The 20,117-nt window shown below is 43.2% G+C and overlaps 1 protein-coding gene across 1 annotated transcript in view; it reads right to left on the bottom strand.

The window, feature by feature from the left end:
• Positions 1–20,117, bottom strand: part of CRACDL (CRACD like) — a 70,747-nt gene that overhangs the window by 26,212 nt on the left and 24,418 nt on the right. The window contains exon 3 of the mRNA XM_056329089.1: positions 760–918. Within this exon, the coding sequence (XP_056185064.1) occupies positions 760–918 (159 nt within the window). The remainder of the gene's footprint in view (positions 1–759; positions 919–20,117) is intronic.

Below are 20,117 nucleotides of genomic sequence, written 5' to 3'. Positions count from 1 at the left end.
CTGAACGAAGACAGGATTTTCGGAGGCAGACAAATAACACAGGCTGGGATGCACCTGGTCTAGCTTCAGACATTAAACCACAGGTATCTGCATCAGAGCTGGTCACCCCTGGCTCCTGTTTACATTCTGCACAGAGAAATAAGCACTTCTAGAGCCTGGTTCAGCTGAACAACTTCAGACATCTACACAAGAATGATATAAGCTTTCTTAGTAAAGTCAGCTTCTCTTTGGTGATTATAAAAGGCAGCCAGTGACTAACTCAGATGCAGACATTTGTCCTCTGGTCAGATGAACCCCATGCATACAGAGGAAATAAAGGCTTCACAGCCTCTGGTTCCTACTGATTTCAATTGCAGTCAACCCCTTATCCCTTCCTTGCTTTCAAAACCTTGTGTAAATGGTAGGGCATCTAAATTTCTTTAACAGTCCTTAGGAATTACATCTTAGGGGCATAAGACAATCCCGGTAAGATATAAGATAAGTACCTAATTCATTCTTGAAGATGGAAATTACATTGTTTTGAAACAATAACCCAAGGCTTATTTATGATTAACTGAAAGCTTTTTTAGTTATTATTTCTTGCTGCACTCCATCCAATTCCCTTGCATCTGCCATTTTAATCTGTACTTTTATGAAAAAGGCAACTGTTTGAGAATGCAGCATTGTGAACAAAAGGAGGAGGCAATTTTGGGGTATCCTTAATCTACAAACATTGTAGCAGTTCTGTATTTGTTTACCAGCCAGGGTCCAAAGACTTACTCAAGTTCATCTTCAGAATCATAATTAACATGCATGTTGTGAGAGGCTGCAACATCACTTGTTGACTGGAATAACTTCAGACTGCTGCTCCCAGAAGATGATGTCTCTTTCCTTTTCTTTTTACCAAAAAACTTTTTGAAAGATTTGAACTTTGATTTTTTCTTTCCTAAGTGAAGAAACATAAAAAAGATGCAACCAGCAACATGTGTGAATTGTTGAACAATAATAGTTCTTCTATAATTTCTGCGTAAGTGGATTTTTTTCCTGGAAAATGCCACACTGTCTCCTCTTGCATTAATGTCTTTCAAGACTATATTGGTAGCATGAAATTACTATTACCTTGGAGAATGGACTGTAATGTTTATGATACATAAGAAATAACCTATAGTGTAAAATCTTTCCTAATAGAGTTTCTACTTGCCTCTTGAGATAATTAGACTGTGAAGAAAAACTTTGGTATTAACAGCCTGGGATACAGAGAAGAAATTACAGTTTGGAAACCCACTGCCTTTGTTCAGCAAGCTAAACAGTGATGATAAGGATTGTGTTTCCAAAACCAATTTAAATGTAGAAAAGGCTTACATAGGTGGAATACACAGTGTTGGGAGACTAATGCTTTAAAATGTGAATTTTATAATACATCCCAGAATATTCTGAATGCTAATTACAAGATGTGATGGATCACAAAGTATTAAACCAGAAATCAAGCAATAATCTTGAAAAGCAATGCTAGTCTGCTCAGTGAGGAAAAACCTGAATTGGGATCAGCTGCAAGCTCTGTGAAGGAAATTTCTTAAAATGAATCAGCATTTTGCACAAGGCACCCCAACAACTTGTACCTGCCCCATACAGGTTGGCATGACAGCACTGCGAGGCATCCCTGTCAGGATTTCACTTATTGTTGGATTTTGTTGGGTAGAAAAGTTAAGTTGGTCACAAGATGCCACAAAAAATCTTATTTCAAGCCTCTGAAAATGTCTAAATATAACAGCTCTTGGAGAGAGGAAGAGAGAAGGGGAGAATGCATTCTTTAAACAAACATTCAATTCTGTGATACAGCAAAGACATTGAAGTTCAAGAAGTCACAGCACTTTTCATTCACTGAGAAAGGGAGCAATTCTACCTGAATTGTCCTCTCCATCTCCTTCAGTCTCTCGCATCTTAGGGTCCATTATCCTTGAGGAACTCACGTGAGAATCACTAAAGGAGGTATTAAAAGTGTCAGTCATACCAACAAAATAACAGTACTTCGCTATATATGTGTATACATACATACAGGCAAGTTACCTGTATGTATATAAAAATAAAAATATAAAATATTATGTGTATGCTTTTATATATAAATGCATAGACAATAGATGTCTAAATATATGTATTGTATCTATACATAAATATACATAAAATAAAAAAAAATCCCATAGGATGAAGCTTGTTAGGCTAAGGTATAATAAGTCCCATAGAATATTCCCACTTTCGTAAGGCAATAGTATGTTCTGGTTTAGTTGACCAGCTAGCCTCTCCTGACTGAAAACTGAGTTTGACAAGATTCTCAAGTGCTTCTAAAAGCACGTATCGGAGGAGGTGAGCTTCTTTGGCTCTCCCTCTCTGTGCCTACTCAGGACCACAGATAAAATGTCTTTGTGACAATTACAGCACTTGGGTAACATGTACAAGTAGTATTAGTAGAGAACTGCATCTGGTTTTCCTTTTATTTATGTACAATTTGAAGTATTCTACAGATCGTAGTTTTTCTTCTTTTTTAAGCAACTTGTGAAAAGGTAGCAACTCTTCTTATTCCTTTGTTCATATAGACAACAGGAAAATACAAGTAAAAATAAAACAATTTATTTTCTTCTTCTCTTCTTTGCTTTTTGGAAGCAAAATATCACTTTGCTTATTAAGATTCCTAAATTAAAAAACATTTCCAAAATTGTATATATCCCAAGCCTGAGGACAGAGTATCTGTAATTTAAAATGCATTTCCAGAGCAGTAGTCTGTGCTCTCTTTTCTTCATCTGGAGAACCATCATTTCACTGTCAAGGTTGAATAAACTCATGGGTGCCATTGACTGGATAGTGAGTTAAATGCTGCAGAGTAACAGTTTGGGCTGTGAAGGTGACAGATGCTCACATCACAACCTGGACAGGAGGCTGAGTACACTGTGGCTAATGTGCTCCCCTGAAGTACCAGCGGACTAAAGTAATAAGGCTCATAATTTCCAAGAGTTAGCAAAATGGAAATGAAACTTTTATTACTGAAGTCTAAACCACAACACATCTCCTGAACCATCAGCAATTGAGCTGGGCTGTGACGCAGCAAAGGCACCTCTGCTGCTCAGCATCTCTGGGGCTCCCCCACCAGCTGGACCCCCAGGCTGGTTGTAAAAGACCCCCTGCCACTATCCATTGGGAAAAAGAATCAAAGTTAAACATAAACACAAGGGTGAGCAACTTCTGGTCAAGGGCATTTGGCTTATATAGGGAGAATTATTTATGAACAGGCTCTAGAAAAGAACAGACATGGATGATACGTATATTTTTAAAGTAAATGTCCGCTGGGAGGTGACAGAGAAATATGTATTGTGGGCTGTGGTGTATCTAGTCAATTATTAAACAGGCTCGACGTGTCTCAGATTCAGACCGTTGTGTTGCAATAGCAACGGCAGGAGTGCAGATCAATACCTTTAAAGCCTCAGCTGTTATATGCATGCCCTGTAGCATCTACACGCTACACAATCCAGAGGTGGGATCCTACAGTCTTTATATAAATTATGGATGCCATAGCTCAGATACCCAGCTGTGTCTCACTGGCATAGCTCTGCTGCATCCAGCTGCACTCAGGTGAGAGTATTTTTTTTTCATCCAAATGTTCATATGCCATACTTCACTAGTTCTGAAGTTCAAAGCCACTGAGGGATAACTACCCATGTAATGGAAATGTTAGTTTGAAACATGCAAGGAAGTATAAACACATTCCCTCTGGCAAAATTCAAGCAGATGATACATCGTATTTCTGACAAACCAGAACTGTTTTGTTGTCCCATCCCAAACCTTAGCAGCCTATTTTCTAGAGAATAAAAGCAATTAAAAAAATTTAGCACCACCATACTGTCAGAGAAAAATTGTGTGACTGATTTGTGACATCTGAGGTCACAAAAAGTGTTTCCACCGGGTGTGTCAAACATTTGGGGACAGCACTATGTGACCAGGGGTGCAGCATACATCTCCTCACTTAGGGGAAACAGAAGGGCATGAACCCCGGTGAGTTCTCTCCTTGCCAGCTGTGCATCTTGTAGCAAGGTTCTCGCTCCCCTTCTGACCTCAGCCATTCTACAGGTCTGGAACATTCTTGCTATTTTCTAAGGTTATTTTAAGAAGCAGTGTGTCTTTCCAAAAAGTGCCCAAGCCCTGGGGAAGGCAGCCCACCACTGCTGTGCTTTTGGAGACGTCTTTTGCAAGGGCGCAGCATAGGGCGCAGGGCTGGGGCTCCAGCTTGTGAGAACAAGCCAGGTCCTTGGCCAGCGTGGTACGACTTGGTATACTACTTACATAGAACTGGTTTAGCGTAACTTGCTTAATGTTAGTAGCTGCATTTGCTGAAGCCTTAGGCCACAAGCTGTGAACCTTCACCTAGGTATGCTGAACTTTTACTTAGTCAAGTACAAGGAGGCTCCAGAGTCAGTTCAAGCCAGTAGTAAAGAAGCTGCAGCCTTAGAGACAAGAAAACAAAGGACCTGCCTAGAGACAATGGAAAGGGCCCAATGAAGAATGGGAAGACCCCAGACCTGAACGTTATTCCTGGTCTGAACTGCCATGTGAGGGGTGAGGAATCTAGATTGTAAGAGTATAATCGCCCAGGGATGTCTTTGTTCGAGGTCCCTCTTCAGAGGCACTCAGCTCGAGCTGTAGCGCTCTTCATAAAAAGTGCCTCTATAGAGGAATCTTTCTTCCAGCTTATCGATTCAGCAGAAACCTCGAGTCCAGCCCTGTTATGGTGGCTGGCATGCGTAACTTCCAGAACAGTTTGGTGACCCAGATGGGACTCCAGACAACTGCCATCGGACCCCCTTGGCTCCAAACATCGAACTGCCAGCATCGGGTGAGATCACCTGGGAACTCTGGGGACAGAAGGCACCAACTGGTGAGTGTTAAAATTTTGCTACTAAATTCCAGATATTCTGGGTCCAAGTGGGTTGGAGTCCCACCTCAGAAGGATGCTATAAGTATATTGGGTCCAAATGAGTTTGATTTCCATCTCAGAAGTGTGCTAGGAGAAGTGTGCATGGTCCAATCAGTGTAAAGCGCTCAAATTTGGCACAGAGATTTGGGGAACGTACCCAGCAAGCCAAAGAACTAGAAAATTGGAGGAAAATAGATGGCACTGCATGACTATTGGAAAAATGAGCAATAGCATTGTGTAAGGAAGACTGGCCAGCACTTAGAGAGGCAGGGGTGCATGGCCCTGAAAGGATCCTTTAAATTTAAAAAGGTGGCTATGCTCTGAAAAATTTTGAAAAATGAAAAACCTCAGCAAATGGTTTATTGGTATGTATGGGATCATTGGCTATATGACCACTATAGGATGCTTGAAAATGAGTATGAAAACCTCAAGGAAAAACTTCAGCTGCAGCAATTGTAATTTAACCAAGGTGCCTACAGAGCTGGTCTCTGCACCACCCTATACTCCTCCCTCTGTATGACTTGATTCCCCCCTCCAATGGCCTCTGCTGTCCCTATTCCTTCTGCTGGGCTTCACACTGTGGTTTCTAATGCCATCCCTAATCCTCTTACCATGCAGCCCGTGGTGGCTGCGTGTGGGTGTATGTGTGTGAAATGTTTCTTCCCCACCTCCAGTGTTATATGTATACACGCATCACTCCTGGAACCCCCGGGATTTGTTTATGTGGGAAAATAAAATGCGTAGGTTAAGGGAAGATGCAGGTCGATGTGCATCATTATTTTATATTATTTGTTCAGGATATGATCCACCCTGGGCCAACGTTGACCTGTTGTTGAAGAAGTTGTTCCATCCAGGTCAGCAGGGTAAGACAGTTGAAAAGAAACTGGAGTTCACCATACAGGCAGGGGGAAGTCAAACTGTCTGGCCTCAGATTGATCCTGGCTGGGATTCTAATAATCGGAGATAATTGCTGAACAGTGGTTGGAGATCTCATACATGTGATTAGAGCTTGCGAGGAGATAACAATAAATTGAATTAAAGTACAGGAATGTAGACAGAGGCCAGAGGAACACCCCAGCAACTACTGGGGAAGATTGCAGTAGGCTTTGTTGACATATGGGGGAATGACTCTCCAGTATTTTAATAATGAATTGGCAGCAAGTGTGTTTGTGGGCCAAGCCACCTCTGACACGTGCAACTATTTTAAGGATTGCATGACAGAATGGCAAGAGAAAATATGAAAGATACTGTATTCCCTGGAGGTTCTAGATTTGTACAATATATAAATGATTTGTTACTTGCCAGCAAGACATATGAAGATTGTTTTAAAGATACTATTTTTCTATGTACTGCTTTAGCTGAAAAAAAGGTCACCATGCATCTCTTTGTAAACTTCAGCTGCATCATTAGGAAATAAAATATTTAGGATTTATATTAACAAAAGGACAAAAATTAGTAGACCCAGAACAGGTCCAGGCTGTGGTAAAAATACCTCAACTGGTAACAAAAATTGTGAGATTTTTTAGGTGCAGTAGGATACTGCAGACCCTGGATAATGGGGCTAGGGGAGTTTAAGCAAACTATTGACAAAAAGCTACTAAGGCAGAGGAAGTAGAGCCTACATGTTGGTGTCCAGAGAAAGAAAAGATTTTCCAAGCTATAAAAGGAGCTTTATAGCTCCTGCTCCAGCACTGGGATTGCTGGATTACTGCAAGTCCTTTGAACTCTATGTGCATGAGAACAAAGGAGTAGCCAGTGGAGTCCTTACTCAAAAGCTAAGTCCACACTGCTGCCGTGTGGCTTATTACTCAACTCAACTGGATCCTGTAGCAGCAAGGAATAATTCCTGTGTTAAAGCAAGAACGGCAACAGCAACTATCACGAAAAGGAGCAGACCATTGGTTCTGGGCCACCCAACAACTGTGTGTGTCCCACATGAAGGAGAACTGATTCTTAAAGGACCTGCTACACAAACGTTGTCCCCACAAAGAGCACATCGTAATGAATTAATGATTTTAAAGGCAGATAATATTACTCTGAAAAGTTGTGATGTTTTGAATTCAGCAACCTCACTGCCTGTTCCCTCTGATGGTGAGCCACATCATGATTGTGCTGAGGTGGTGTTTTACTCCAGACAACTACAGGAAGATCTGGGAGATCAGCCTCTAGAGAACTTGGATCTAACCCTTTTCACCAATGGATCCTCATACTACACAAATGGAAAATGACACGTGGGCTATGCAGTGGTGAGAGACTTCGAGGTACTTTAAACAGAACCTCTACAATCCTTGGTGAGCGCCCAAGAGGCTGAATTAACTTAATTAGCAAGAGCAGCCTGGTGGGTATGTAATCAGCAAGTAACTATACTGCTTCTAAATATGTTTTTGGAGTGTGTCTTACAACAGCTATCCTATGGAAAGAATAAGAGTTCCTCTCTTTGGTAGAAAAGAATATTTCTAATGGAACTGAAGCCCAAACGCTGTTGTAAGCTATTAAGCTTCCAAGGGAAATCGCTGTAGTACACTGTCCAGCTCATACCAAAGACTCCAAGAAAACTGAAAGAAACAATGAAATTACTCAAACTTGTAGTCAGATAGGTTTAAAATGGCCTGAAGTTTTAGGAATAGTACTATGGGATATTTGAAATACCCCTTGCCAACTTCTAGGATTGTCATCAACAGCAATAGCGTTTGGCAGACAATTATACCCAGGACCTTATTCCCCACTAGGACCAGCCTCTTAGACGGAGATGAACAGGTGAGCAAGTTTGTACTGGGAATACAAGAACACCTACAAGGAAACAGGACACAAGCCCAATGGTTTCAACCAGTACTAGCAGTAATGCAAGTACCTGATATCCAGCCTGGGGATACAGGAATGGTAAAAGTCCACTCTCGCAAAACAAAGTTGGACCAGAAGTGGGAAAGTCCATATACTGTGCTACTAACTTCCGATTTATGTAAAAGTTACAAGGAAAGAGAAATTGGATTCATCACTCACATGTTAAATGAATTTCTAAGGATTATCAGTTAAACAAATAACCACCACCCATGCAGAACCCCAGCAATCCTGCAGTACTTTTGGTTCTGGTTATCCTGTGATAATTGTGGTCCACGTTACCCTAGAAAGCGTACTAATAATTGGGAACACTGTCAACAGGGCTGGAGTCAGGGAAGTATAACTAGGAAAGGTGCCTCTGGCCACATAAAGTGGTGCTGTGTGTGCAGGCTATGCCAGCCACTAAAAGTTATAAGCACTTTGCAGCAATACAAAGTATTGATAATTTGGGAATAACTTCCAAGCAAAATATACACATTTGCTGTGCACAGCCTATTTAGCTCTAATCTTATAGCCTTAATATTTATTATATGTGGCAATTATAATTGCCTAGGGATGTCTTTGTTCGAGGTCCCTCTTCAGAGGCACTCAGCTCGAGCTGTAGTGCTATTCATAAAAAGTGCTTTTATGGAGGGATCTTTCGGCTTATTGACTCAGTGGAAACTGAGAGTCCAGCCCTGTTACGGTGGCTGGCATGCATAATTTCCGTAAGACCAGGTGCCATCACTGCTGCCAGTCATCCCTGGATGGCTCCCCAGTGTCAACTGGGGGAAGAGCTGGCTGCTTCACTGTGGAAGAGCTGCCAAAGAGATCCAGGTGGTGTGCGGGGAGGAAGGCCATCCAGGTAAGATGACTTTGGAGTGAAGCAGAAAGTGACCTGAGGTGTGGGTCAGAGGCACCCAGGGTGGAGGAGACACCAGGCACAAGCACCAGTGGCCTCTGCCTCCTGCACAGGAGTCCAGAGACTCTGGTGTCCCCAGCAGGGACATGGTTATTTTAAATTATGGTAAATCCTAGAAGTTTGGGTCAGATGGGCAGTATTGTTTTGCAGCGGGAGAACTGTAAGGCTGTTATAAAAACTATCTCAACTTGGCATGCAATTACAAGGATTGGGGAACTGTGAGGACCGTTCACCGCTGCGAGCTTGCTAGTGGACAGTTTTTCCGTTCAAAGGCACGTTTCCAGCCTGAACCCAGGATTTGATGTGACTCTCCCAGGCCCCCACTGGCTGGTGTGCAGGAGGCGGAGGTGGCAGCCCTCGCCACACTCACTACCTTGCACAAACACACACTATGAGGAAGACTGCGAGGCGCAGCTGCCCACCCAGTGCCAAGGGTGCGGGAGGAATTTTATGGCTGCTATTACCAAGGGGAGATTTGTTTGTGTCGAGGGACAAATGGGTACCCCCTTCCTTAATCTGAGGGGGGCAGGGGGCGGGGGTCAGCAGGTAGCAAAATGGGCTGCAAGAGTTGTGCAACGCTTGGTGGGCAGTGCGCTTATTTTCAGAAATATGCTCAAAAGTCAACAGGCTGCTTTTTAGCTGAGACTTAGCCACTTGTTTGAGTGTTTTGCCAAGTGATGGTTTCAACTGGAGCAATATCCCAACAGTGCAAAGAGATACTGTCCCCTGCTGAGCATCTGACAGCTGCCAGAGATCCCTCTGCACTGCTCCGCCAGCAGGGAGCTGCCCAGCTTAGCATCTCACCAAACCTAGCTGTAGGCAATCACATTCACGTCTACCTTAAAATTTACGATGACATAAATTATCGACATGAGGGAAAGTTGGTTTTCCTTTTAAATACTTCCTTTGCTGAACAGTGTTAGAAAAACATTGGTTTTCACCCACGGTTCATCACCATGAGATAACCCTATTTTCTTTCCCAGATATATAAACTCAGAGAACTGCTCTATCTATACCTCTCCTTTTTTCCTTCAGTATAGCCTATGTCAACAGTATCTTTAGGCAGGTTTTCAATCTTTCAAGTTTTTCCCTCAGTGTCTGTAACAAACCCTCCAGTATTAATACATATATCATAAGAAAGATTCAATTAAAACATGATACTTAAGAGGAGAAACAAAAAAAACCACAGGCCAAAGTTTACCCCTGGTATGACTATAACTGCTTGTCGCCTCCCTGATGTAAACAGAGATTTGATTGTTTGCTCTGGAGCTAAATTTTATCTTTCTCAAAGCTTTGCTTAAAATCTATGACAGCCTACAAATTTAATAGATAGCTCTGCAATAAAAAGCTGACAAAATCCAGCATCTTTGCATCGGCACCGGTGGTATTCAGTGTGCCCTTATGCTTGGATCTGGAGTCTTGGCTGTGGAGCGGGGCTGCTGAGCTTTCTCATTTCCAGTTTCCCCAAGGACTTACTGAAGTCCACCACTAAATTAAATTATCCTGTGATCTAAAGACTCAGCAGGATTCACATCCTAGAGGAGCAGCCTGCATTGCTGCTTCTCCACTGTTAGCAAGGGCAAGATTTACCACACCGCTGACAGTCATACTCTTTTCCTCTTCTTTTTTTTTTTTTCCTTTACATTTTATGTGTGGTTCTTTTCACAGTGGAATACTAGAGATACCTGGTTTATCAATTTATTATGAGATTTTATAAGCCCAAAATGTCTGATAAATCGCTAAATATTACCCAAGCTTGTAACAGTGTTTTTTCTATATTGGACTTTTCCCAGCAGAGACTTTTTCCACTTTCCTTCTTCCTTTCCATGCCCTTTCTAGATGAGCCAAGATACAAGAAATACAGCTGAGACTACGTCAGTGCAGAGAATAGAGGCAATATGGCAACACAATGGGTTTTTATTCCCTTCCTATCCCTCCCAAATGTCAGTACATTCAAAAGTGTGTATCCAAAAAATCACAGCTGAAGCAAACAACAGCAATTTACACCTTTTATTCCTGCGTTGTATAAGAATATTCTATTTCTAGTAGACAAAGAAACACCAGGAATGAAAAGTGATTTAAAAAAATCTGAATTTAGGGGAATTATTTCACATGAGAGGAAGACCTGCCCTTTTCTCTCTCCAATATCACGATATGCAGTAAAATTCCTACTGGTATTACACAGCCTTGTGGATTTGGGAAAGAAAATGCAGGGATCCTGGGGATATAAAGAAAACCCAAATACTTGGAAAGACTCCTCTAGCTGAAGTATTAAGCAAACTGAAAACATCCTAAATACCAGGGGCAAAGACTGAGGCAGCTTGTCCTCATCCATCCCCTCTCTGAGGGCTCAGACCTGAAATGAAGGCACCATCCATGGGCCATGCAGTCCCTTCTCCTGTCAGATGGACTGCAAAAAAGGGACAACTCAAAGTTTTCAGAGGGAGCAAGCCCAGGATGTCCACTGTGATCTCCTGCCAGCAGCAGGTGCACCAGCAGAGCTTTCACACCTCTAGAGAAGCTCCAGCTCCCCAGCACATGCATTAGCAAGAGCTCAATTCAGACACAGCCCCAGGACACCGCGCCTTGGCACAGCACAGGTCCAAAAGCATGTTAATGATCACCTGCCTCCCAAGCAAAGGTTTACCCTTGCAACTCGGGGAGACCGTGTGCTGAAGGCATTGTGCAATGGGATGTAGTAGAAGGAAGTGTAGGAGAGCAGGGTTAGGACCTTGTGATGAGGAGGTATTCACACAGCACAAGAAACCCTCTCTGCTCAGACCCTCTCCTAGTAACAAAGATCCCAAAATCACATCCCCCTTGCAAGCTTTCAAACCACTTTCAGTGCTCCCAAGTGATAACACTTGAGCCTAGCCAAAACTAAATTTCTCACAGTGTGCCGAATTATAAAATCCTTTCCAGAAGTCATCCATCATCTTGAGCTTATGTTAGTAAGATAAACCCCTCTTCTCTACCTCCCTTCTGAAACAGGAGGTCTAGGAAGCAGAGTGAAGTGCTCCCCTTGAGCTAGTACAGCGTGTACAAGCCTAGGTATTAGGAGTGTCCACACCAGCGAGATGCAGGTCTCTGGGAATCCAATTAGTTTGTATAAGCACATCCAAAAAGCTCCCATAAAGGGACAGGAGAACTTGGCAACAACTGCAACACCATTTCCAAAGCCATATATCTTCCTGCTCCAGTCAAAGGAATACAGATTTCACTTTTTATTCGGCCTCCAGTTTTTAAATCAAATGCACCTGAGTGCACGCTTACCTACACACAGCCATCCTAGGAGCTTTAGCGGGAGTCACAGCACAGCGACTGAAGGGCCACCCTGCCTTTCCACCATATGTCAGCACCTACACAGGATCTGTACATATTCTAGCTGCGTTCCCATTCTTTCTGAATTATTAAAAATAATTTGCCCATAGAAGACATATATTCTGAGAAAATTGTTTTTCTCTACCAAATCTATACAAAATATCAACTTAATGCCAAACCAAGAAAAACTCCCTGTCACTTTTTGTATACAACTTTGCCTTTTGTTTTCAAAGTCGGGCAGATGATCATGTCCTTCCATGTTCTTTAAATGTTTTGAATCAGTAAACAAAAAGTATTACTTTACAAACTCTCTGACTTCACGTGTTCTCTGCTTTTTTTAATAATTTAGTGCAGATGCTGTTAGCACTTACTTGTTTACGCTGACTAATGTCCATGGGGACACCATCTTCAAAATGTGGTATTTTCACAAATTGTTTGCTGTCCAAAACATGATAGTTCGTTATTCATCTTCATTATTCTCGCACTGAACCTGGTACACCTTCCCCATCTTTACTTATCTGCATCATTGGTTAATAAAAGTTTTTGTTTCTTTGCTTAAGGCTGACATTTTTCTCCAGCTACTACTACCCTTGTAGCATGCCCTCATGTTAATAGAAAAACTGTGTATTTTGCAAACATGATGGTGTGGTGAGCCACTATGTGCCACTGCTCATGCTCAGAGCAAGACTGACTGCAAGTAGTTTTGCTACCAACATCCTCTCCCTGGCTGTGTGGGTCCTACAGCAGCATCCAGGAGAGAGCACCCAGCCTGAACATGAAGTCAATACCCTCCTCTTTAAATCTCTGCCTTTTAGGGATCCTCCCATCCTCTTCCCAGTCACTGTCAAAATGAATAGAGCTAGCTATGAGTGATTTGCCCTTTCTCTCAGAAATTACTAATAAAAGTTAGTTGCACCAACACATAATATCTTCCAGTGCTGCTCCTTGTGCCAGTTTGCTATTTCTCCCCCTCCAACATCAGAAGCTGTGGCACAGGGACCAGCTAAATGTAACTAGTGACATGCTACCATCTCTGCACCAGCCCTTTCCTTTGCAGTACTCACATCTATCACTCAAATCCCCTGTTGTGTACTGTGTAAACTTAAGGTGGTGCCCAACGCCCCTGATCACTGGTAGAAGAGACACCAAGGGATGCCAAGTAATAAAATACCTGCTAAAAAGAAGATGGGAGAGGGGAGATAGATAGGATATAGCTCACTGCACGGGCTCCCCTTCCAAGCCTTTGGGCAAACAGGGTGAGACGTGCCATGACCAGTGTGTCAGACTTCATGGGCTATGACAGGCAAAGCTGAAGAGGCAGCAGGTACATCTTCCCAAGCCTTTCAGTGGGTTTTCTGGGTGTCCAATTGTTTTCCATTGCTTCTTTCACTACTGTTGGGCAGTGTGTGTTTTCCTTTGCCTAACCAGCCCAAACTCCTCTCTTGTGCATCTGTCCCTGTTATTCCAAAGGCTGTTGCAGATTCTCATGTCAGATCCTCACCAGACCTTCTGTTGCACCCCTGCCAACGGCACATTCCTTTCTCTATTAGAAGCACAATACACTTCTAAGAGATGGGGGGAGAGCGGGGAGGGAATTCTGCTATCTCCACCGGGTTTTTTCCAAGAATTGATAGTCCTTCTTTCCCTCAGCATTTCTGAGAGTGAAAAACACTCCATAAAATAAACTTTTCTCTTCCTCCCTTTCCTCGCTCTTTTGAAGAGCAAGCTTTTTGTTTTTTAAAAGTGCATTGCAAAGGTCAGAAGACACCACTGGGATTGCCCAGTCTGATGGCCTGGGCAGTGCAGGGACGAGGATGTCCCCCAGAAGGGTGAAGGGAACTCTGCTTCCCTGACAGAACACAGTAATTCAAGGGTATACACCTTGTCAAAGGTTATGTTTTGTTCATGGGAAAAGCATTAACTTACATACTTTCCAAAATAAAGCAAACAACCGTATAAAAGAATTAAAAGGGGGGTGTGGGGGTGTGTGGAGTCTGCATTTGCAAAAGAATAAAGCAACTAATGTCAAATGTCTTATTCCTATGGAATAACGCTTTTCTCCTTGCTTTCAGTTCTCTATTTTTTGTGATTTAATAGAGGGGTCAGGAGATCTATTCTACGAACATAGAAAGCATTATTATTAAAAGACCTGTTAAAGCAATAAAGCCACATGGGCTCTCCTTCTTTCTCAGCACACAGGGATAATAAAGGCATAGCTGTTTTACACAAAGACACAAGACCTCCCCCGGCAAGCTCCCTACAGAGATCCCCCACTATATTTAGGAGCACAAACAGCTCAACATACTACCAGAGTTTTAGGCTTGTATCAGCCATCTTTACTGGTAGAACCACAATCTGTATTTTTAACTTAAATAATATTGAATGTTCACACAGAGCACTTTGACTAATAATGTTCTGGAGAAGTTCATCTTTTTTGTACAATAGCAGGTTAACGTCACTCAGAGTCAAGGGTCAGCAAAGTATTAAAAATTTACTCTGTCTCTCCTTGAAAAGCAATAAAAAGAAGGTAAAATGTCTTGCTTTAGTTAGAACAAAATTGCATTTGATTCTACATGTCGCAATTGCAATTATTCTTGAATTCCGCACTGGGAACGTTCCTGAAGCTATTTCACAAAAATAATTATACCAAGTCTTTTGGTATTCAGAATGAGTAGAAATATCAATGTTGTTATAAGGTCTCAGTGCCTTTGAATTCAGGGAAACATAATAGGGCTTTCATTGATCCTTCCTTGCTTTTTGGAACCATGAATACAATAAATTGTCTATATACCTGTGTATGCACACGCACACACACACACACACACACTTACTTTGTGTCAAAGAAAGAATAAGACTCACCTGGAACCACAGCAAGCCCTGAGGTACCGTGCACTTACACCTGCTGCCCCATCAATTAGCCTAATGTAAGCGTGTTCTTGTACAGTGCAGAGGTTAATGGAAGTTTAAGATGCAGAAAGTGTTTAGCACTACCCAGAATAAGATCCTTATTCAGCTTTATCTGCTAGTCTGAAGAAACTCAGTGGGCCACATTACCTAGACAAGGAAGGCACCACAGCTGAACGTGGCCCAGTTTTCACCCTTTCTGAGCCCATCTATACTGCATGGAGTATTTACTCTCAGGTCCATAACACGTGGTGTAGACAACAGTGTCATTTCAACAGTATAATTAAGTTTATTTAAAAGTTACTGACAAATCTTTTCAAATGTCAGGTTCATCTGAACACAGAATATAGCTATATCCCAGGCCTACTTCCAAATATTTTGCCATTAGTGTGATGAAAAATACAGTCCAGTTCGGCCAAACACAAGTAATGACAAAAGTACATGAAATAAAAAGACTAGACTGGGCTTTACTGGGTTCCTTGGGAATTCCTATGCTGGAATGATGAAATAATCACTGGGATCATCTATGAACTATGTGCAAAATAGTTTTCATGTTGGATATTTAAAGCAAAGAAAAAAGCAAGAAAATAGGGAATGCAAAGAGAACGAATTGCTAAGAGATGTCTGAGCCCTTCCAGGCATAGATACAGCAGCCTACCAGCTGAGACTAGCCAGAACACAAGCAGGTTGTTCCAGGAGCTGCCCATGAAAGATGCCATCAGGGGCCCTCTGTCCTCAGCAATCCCTCGGCTTTGCCTTGTTTCAGCCCACACCACTCTGCCAAACCAGCTGCAGTCGTCTGCTAACCTGGAGTCACCTCGGATGCACGGATAACAAGAAGCCATGTCTCCAGCCCAAGGACCTGTTCGCCCTCCTGGGTCATCCTAGCACAAAGAAGCAGCGAGGATGGAGTGAGATCCAACGGGAAGGCAGCGGGAGGCAGTGGGGAAGGGCAGCATCTTCCCCTGCATTCCCTCTGCAGGGCTCTGACTGCCGACTCAGAGACCAGTTTTCTCCCCAGCATCTACACGGACCATCCAAGAGGTACAGCCACTATCAGAGCAATCTCAGTCTTCTGAAATTTCCCCAGGCAACAGCACTCACATATTTCAGCAATAACTGCTACCTTGTAAACACATTCCACATTCCTGTTGCGTTAAACCCCACAGGCCAAATGCAAAGCTGAATGGCCTCTTGTCTAACTATTGTACAAGGTTCACTCTGAAGCGATACATGTGGCAGGTTTTTAATTGGGAAGGACCTTACTTAGCCTCTTTTGACCCTTCTTAACTTAGTCCCTTCTTGGCTTTCAATTGATAACAATTTTCTTGAGCCTAGATGGGAGAAAGACAAGCCATGGGCTCCTTTCTCTTTCCTCCACCCGAGTAATACTCAGATCACTTCCAGAAAAAAAGATTTTTGATGCAAGTTCACAGCAACACATGGCTACCACACGAGTGTCAGGTAGGAGTCCAGTTAAGTTGGGCAGTCTTCCTAATGCAAGCAATTTCTTACGTGAACAGGCTGGAAGGTTGTTTTCTGACCACGCCACAATAAACAACATTGCTGAGTCCTTTCATCTTTGCTCTGAACCTCCCTCCACTCTATATGAAAAACACAATCAAGATTTCACAAAAGCAAGAGCCCTAATTTTTTGTCATTTACTACCTCAAGACACGTACTTGCAAACTTTTCATTCTTGCTATCCATTCAGGCCATATTTGCTATTTTGTGTTTGAAAGAAAGGAAGTATTTTCCTGTAGCTCTTCTCTCCCCATATATTTGCAGGTCTGTGATCCAAACCACACTCTGTGCTCCAAAACAAGGATATGAGCAAACGGAAATAACTGCCACTTGCTCAGATTCTCATTTTCCCCTTCACTTCTTCCCTGCAGCAATAATCTCAGTGAAAACAACCTCTGGCGAGTCACTGCACGTTTCACCTCCAGTTGCCATTTCAGACTTGCAGACTTTTGGAAGTCAATCCCCTGAATGAAGCTTAATAGTTTTTACTGATGCCTTGTCAGAGGTCCAGAGCCAAGCCTCTAGCGCACCCTACACCACCAGCACAAGCCCACTCATTCCCTTGAACTGGGAAGCAGAAAGCATTTGTACGTGCCAGTTTGTCCAGGACAAGTAACAGTGAGCATGTATGCTCATATACTCAGAAGATTATATGCGAAAATGTTAACATGCAGAACAAGATGAGGAGAGCGGACTCGAGAAAGTACAAGAAAGGACAGCACTGAAGAGTTCAAACCTTCCCTGGGGGTTTATAACAGTAAGGGACATAGTCACTGGGAAGGCTCCTGCCCCTTATCTATGCAGAGCAGCAGCAGAACACGCTACCAGTCACAGTGTCACACCGACCGTGCATCCTCTCTCATCTGCAAAACAGATGGATCCCTGACATCACTTTCATCTTAAACCAGTGCAGGAGGACAGGTGATAAGCATCACTATATGATGCTGCTACTGAGGTTTGATTTCCTAAGGGAACAACACTTATGTGACTGTGCTGTCTACCCTGCTCCATTTTCCTGTTTCCCCACTGCTTTCAAAATCCTTGGTCCTTTTCAGCTGAGTTCAATGGAGAGACACATCTTGAAGCTATAAAGTTCCTACCAGTTTTGTAAAAAATGGTGATCGTGCAGAGTCTCCACTGCAGAAAAGCTCTTGCTAGGCAGCTGAGCAGCCAGTACACCTGTAGCACAGGCACAGCCCTGATGAGCCTCTAGGCTGGCCATTACAGGATACAGGCAGTTCAGGGTATGGTGGAGAGTCGGGAGAAGAGAGGGACTGAGAAGTGAAGTCCTGCAGCGTGCGTTCTGGGGATGCATACTGCAGCAGGGGAGCGTTACTGGCCTGGCAGAAGCCAGCTGCTATTTAGAGAACAGCGCTGATGTTATCATGATGCTGCCACTTGGAGGTGGAGAGAACAAGAGAGTGGAAGAGGCAGCTGCCAGCTTTTGCAGTTCTCTGAAAGACCTGAGATTCAGACCTGTCCCCGACCTCAAGCCATGTAGGACTTTCTGGAGAACATCATGGCTTTTCAAGAAACTGTATTACAAAGATACAGTTGTTTCCATTTACCACTACAAAGCCTACCATGATGAATTTACGCTAAACCAGTCCATACATATACAATGTTGGGATGACAATCACCCTACAACTTGAGTATGGAGAGATTAAATGCTTTTCCCAATGTCCTTCAAGAAGCACCTCTCAGAGTAGGGACCAGAGTGAGTCTGTAATGCTCAGCTCCAGGCCTGTTCCTCGGTCCAGCTCTTCTGGAGCCGATGGTGCAGACTGAGGTGACCTCTCTGGTCCAGGGCCCAGCTCCCTACGGCACCCTGTGGCATAGAGAAAAGCAGGAGGCAAAGGGAACTGGATCCTGCTCCCTGGATTTCCCTTGGTAGTGGTCTCATGGACTACTGGTGGGAAATACACTGAGAGAAATGTCCCCCTTTTCCCATACCATCACCTGCCCTCAGTCTCTTCTCGTTTCTGCCACTCTGACCTGAGGAGCACTTCCCTTGTGAAACCCCTCTCTGGTTTAAGATTTGTCCCTGGCTGCCTCTCCCTCTGGGCAATGGAGAAAAGAAGACACTTCAGATATTAATAGGTCTAAATCACCTTCCTCTGAGGAGAAGCTAGAGGAAAAGAGAAGATAGAGGGAAACCAGGGTTACCTAGCAGCTCATGGTTAGGTCCTCCGCATTCCCATCCCCACTGTCTTATCCCCCACACCAAGTAAGCCCCAAAGACAACAAAGGAACCTGAAAATGATGTTTAAAAGGGGCAGAATGGAAAAGACCCCTTCGCAGACTTACCCCACTTGTCCCCAGGCTCCCTTCTTTGAATACACCACAAATGTTTTACTTCAATACTCAAAAGCCTGATGAGATGCAGGTTATTAATTTATGACTATGACAAGATTATTATGGTTAATTTAACATGTGCAGGCACTTAACTAACTACTGTTGGGAAATATTTGTCATTAATTCAAAAATTTCCTGCCTGCAGTTTGGCAGAGATAGCACAAGTGGGCTGCAGAAATCCAGCACGACATAAAGAGCTCTCATCTGCCATCACCTTTACACATGACTGTACAGTACTTGAGCTCTGCCTGACTGAAACAAGCACAACAAAATGTACTGCGGTATTCATAAATTAAATGGCATTGGCATTCAGGCCCTAGGAAAACCTAACTCAAGGGTATGCTCTTTCAGACATCGGAAGAGGAGCAGAGAAGCACACAACCTCGCCATGGGGAGCAAAAGGGACATCATTGGGAGAGAGGGTGGCAGAGCAACATGCCTTATCAAAGCTCAGAAAGTAAAAGCTGCTTGTGTGGGCTTTCCTCCCACCTCCTGTGGGTCTGCCATGATCCCAACCAAGTCAGGTGGTGCAGAGTAAAACCACTGGTTTCATTCAGGCACAATCTGTCTCTCAGGCGTGGCACAGACCTCCAGGGCTATTTCACCACTCCTGCGGAGGAAATTCCCCACCTCAAACTGCTGTGTCTCGCTTGCTTTCCCAGAGAGGCAGGAGAAAAAACTGTGTACAGAGCTACTTACAGCAACAATTCAAAACTCATGTCCAAAAAAACCAGTCTCATGGCACTTTTGAAGGATCCCAGCACTTCTTGGCTTTCTCTGATCCCTTAGACAGGTCCAAAGCCAGTGATAAATCATTTTGCCCGCCAAGGCTCTTCAGCTCTGTTTTTTTGTGAGATGTATCCCTATTAGATAGATCACACCCTTCCCGGTGCATAGGCTCCATGCATTGCCTGGACCTTTCCAGTTCTCTCATATGGTGAAGTCTCCCGAGGAACGGCATGTTTTGGTACACTTAAATCTTTGAGCTTCACATAGGTGTGTCAGGATAAAACTTGGGAATGTACTACCAGAGGGGACTTCTGGGCATTCAGTGCCCTGTTGTTGCTGGCAAATACTCCATATAATCCTTTCACAAGCTGATTAAACTCTTATTTTTAAAACTATTAAATTTTCCCCGTCCTTTTGACTGAAATATTATTCCAGAACTGTGTAACTGATGGTTAGAAATTCCCAGACTAGATGGCAAGTCTATATTTGTCTATTTTTGTGCCAGTGCAATATTTTCCTTGAATCAGCTTTTCTCTCCTGCAATGGGTAGAGAAGACGGCCATTTCCCATTTCAGCCTTCATCTGCAAAGTCAAACAAGCCATGGC

This window comes from Falco biarmicus, chromosome 2 (assembly GCF_023638135.1).
Source record: "Falco biarmicus isolate bFalBia1 chromosome 2, bFalBia1.pri, whole genome shotgun sequence".
In the NCBI taxonomy this organism is placed as follows: domain Eukaryota; kingdom Metazoa; phylum Chordata; class Aves; order Falconiformes; family Falconidae; genus Falco; species Falco biarmicus.
The sequence above is the reverse complement of the archived record's forward strand: the minus strand, read 5'-3'. Positions and strand labels throughout refer to the sequence as shown.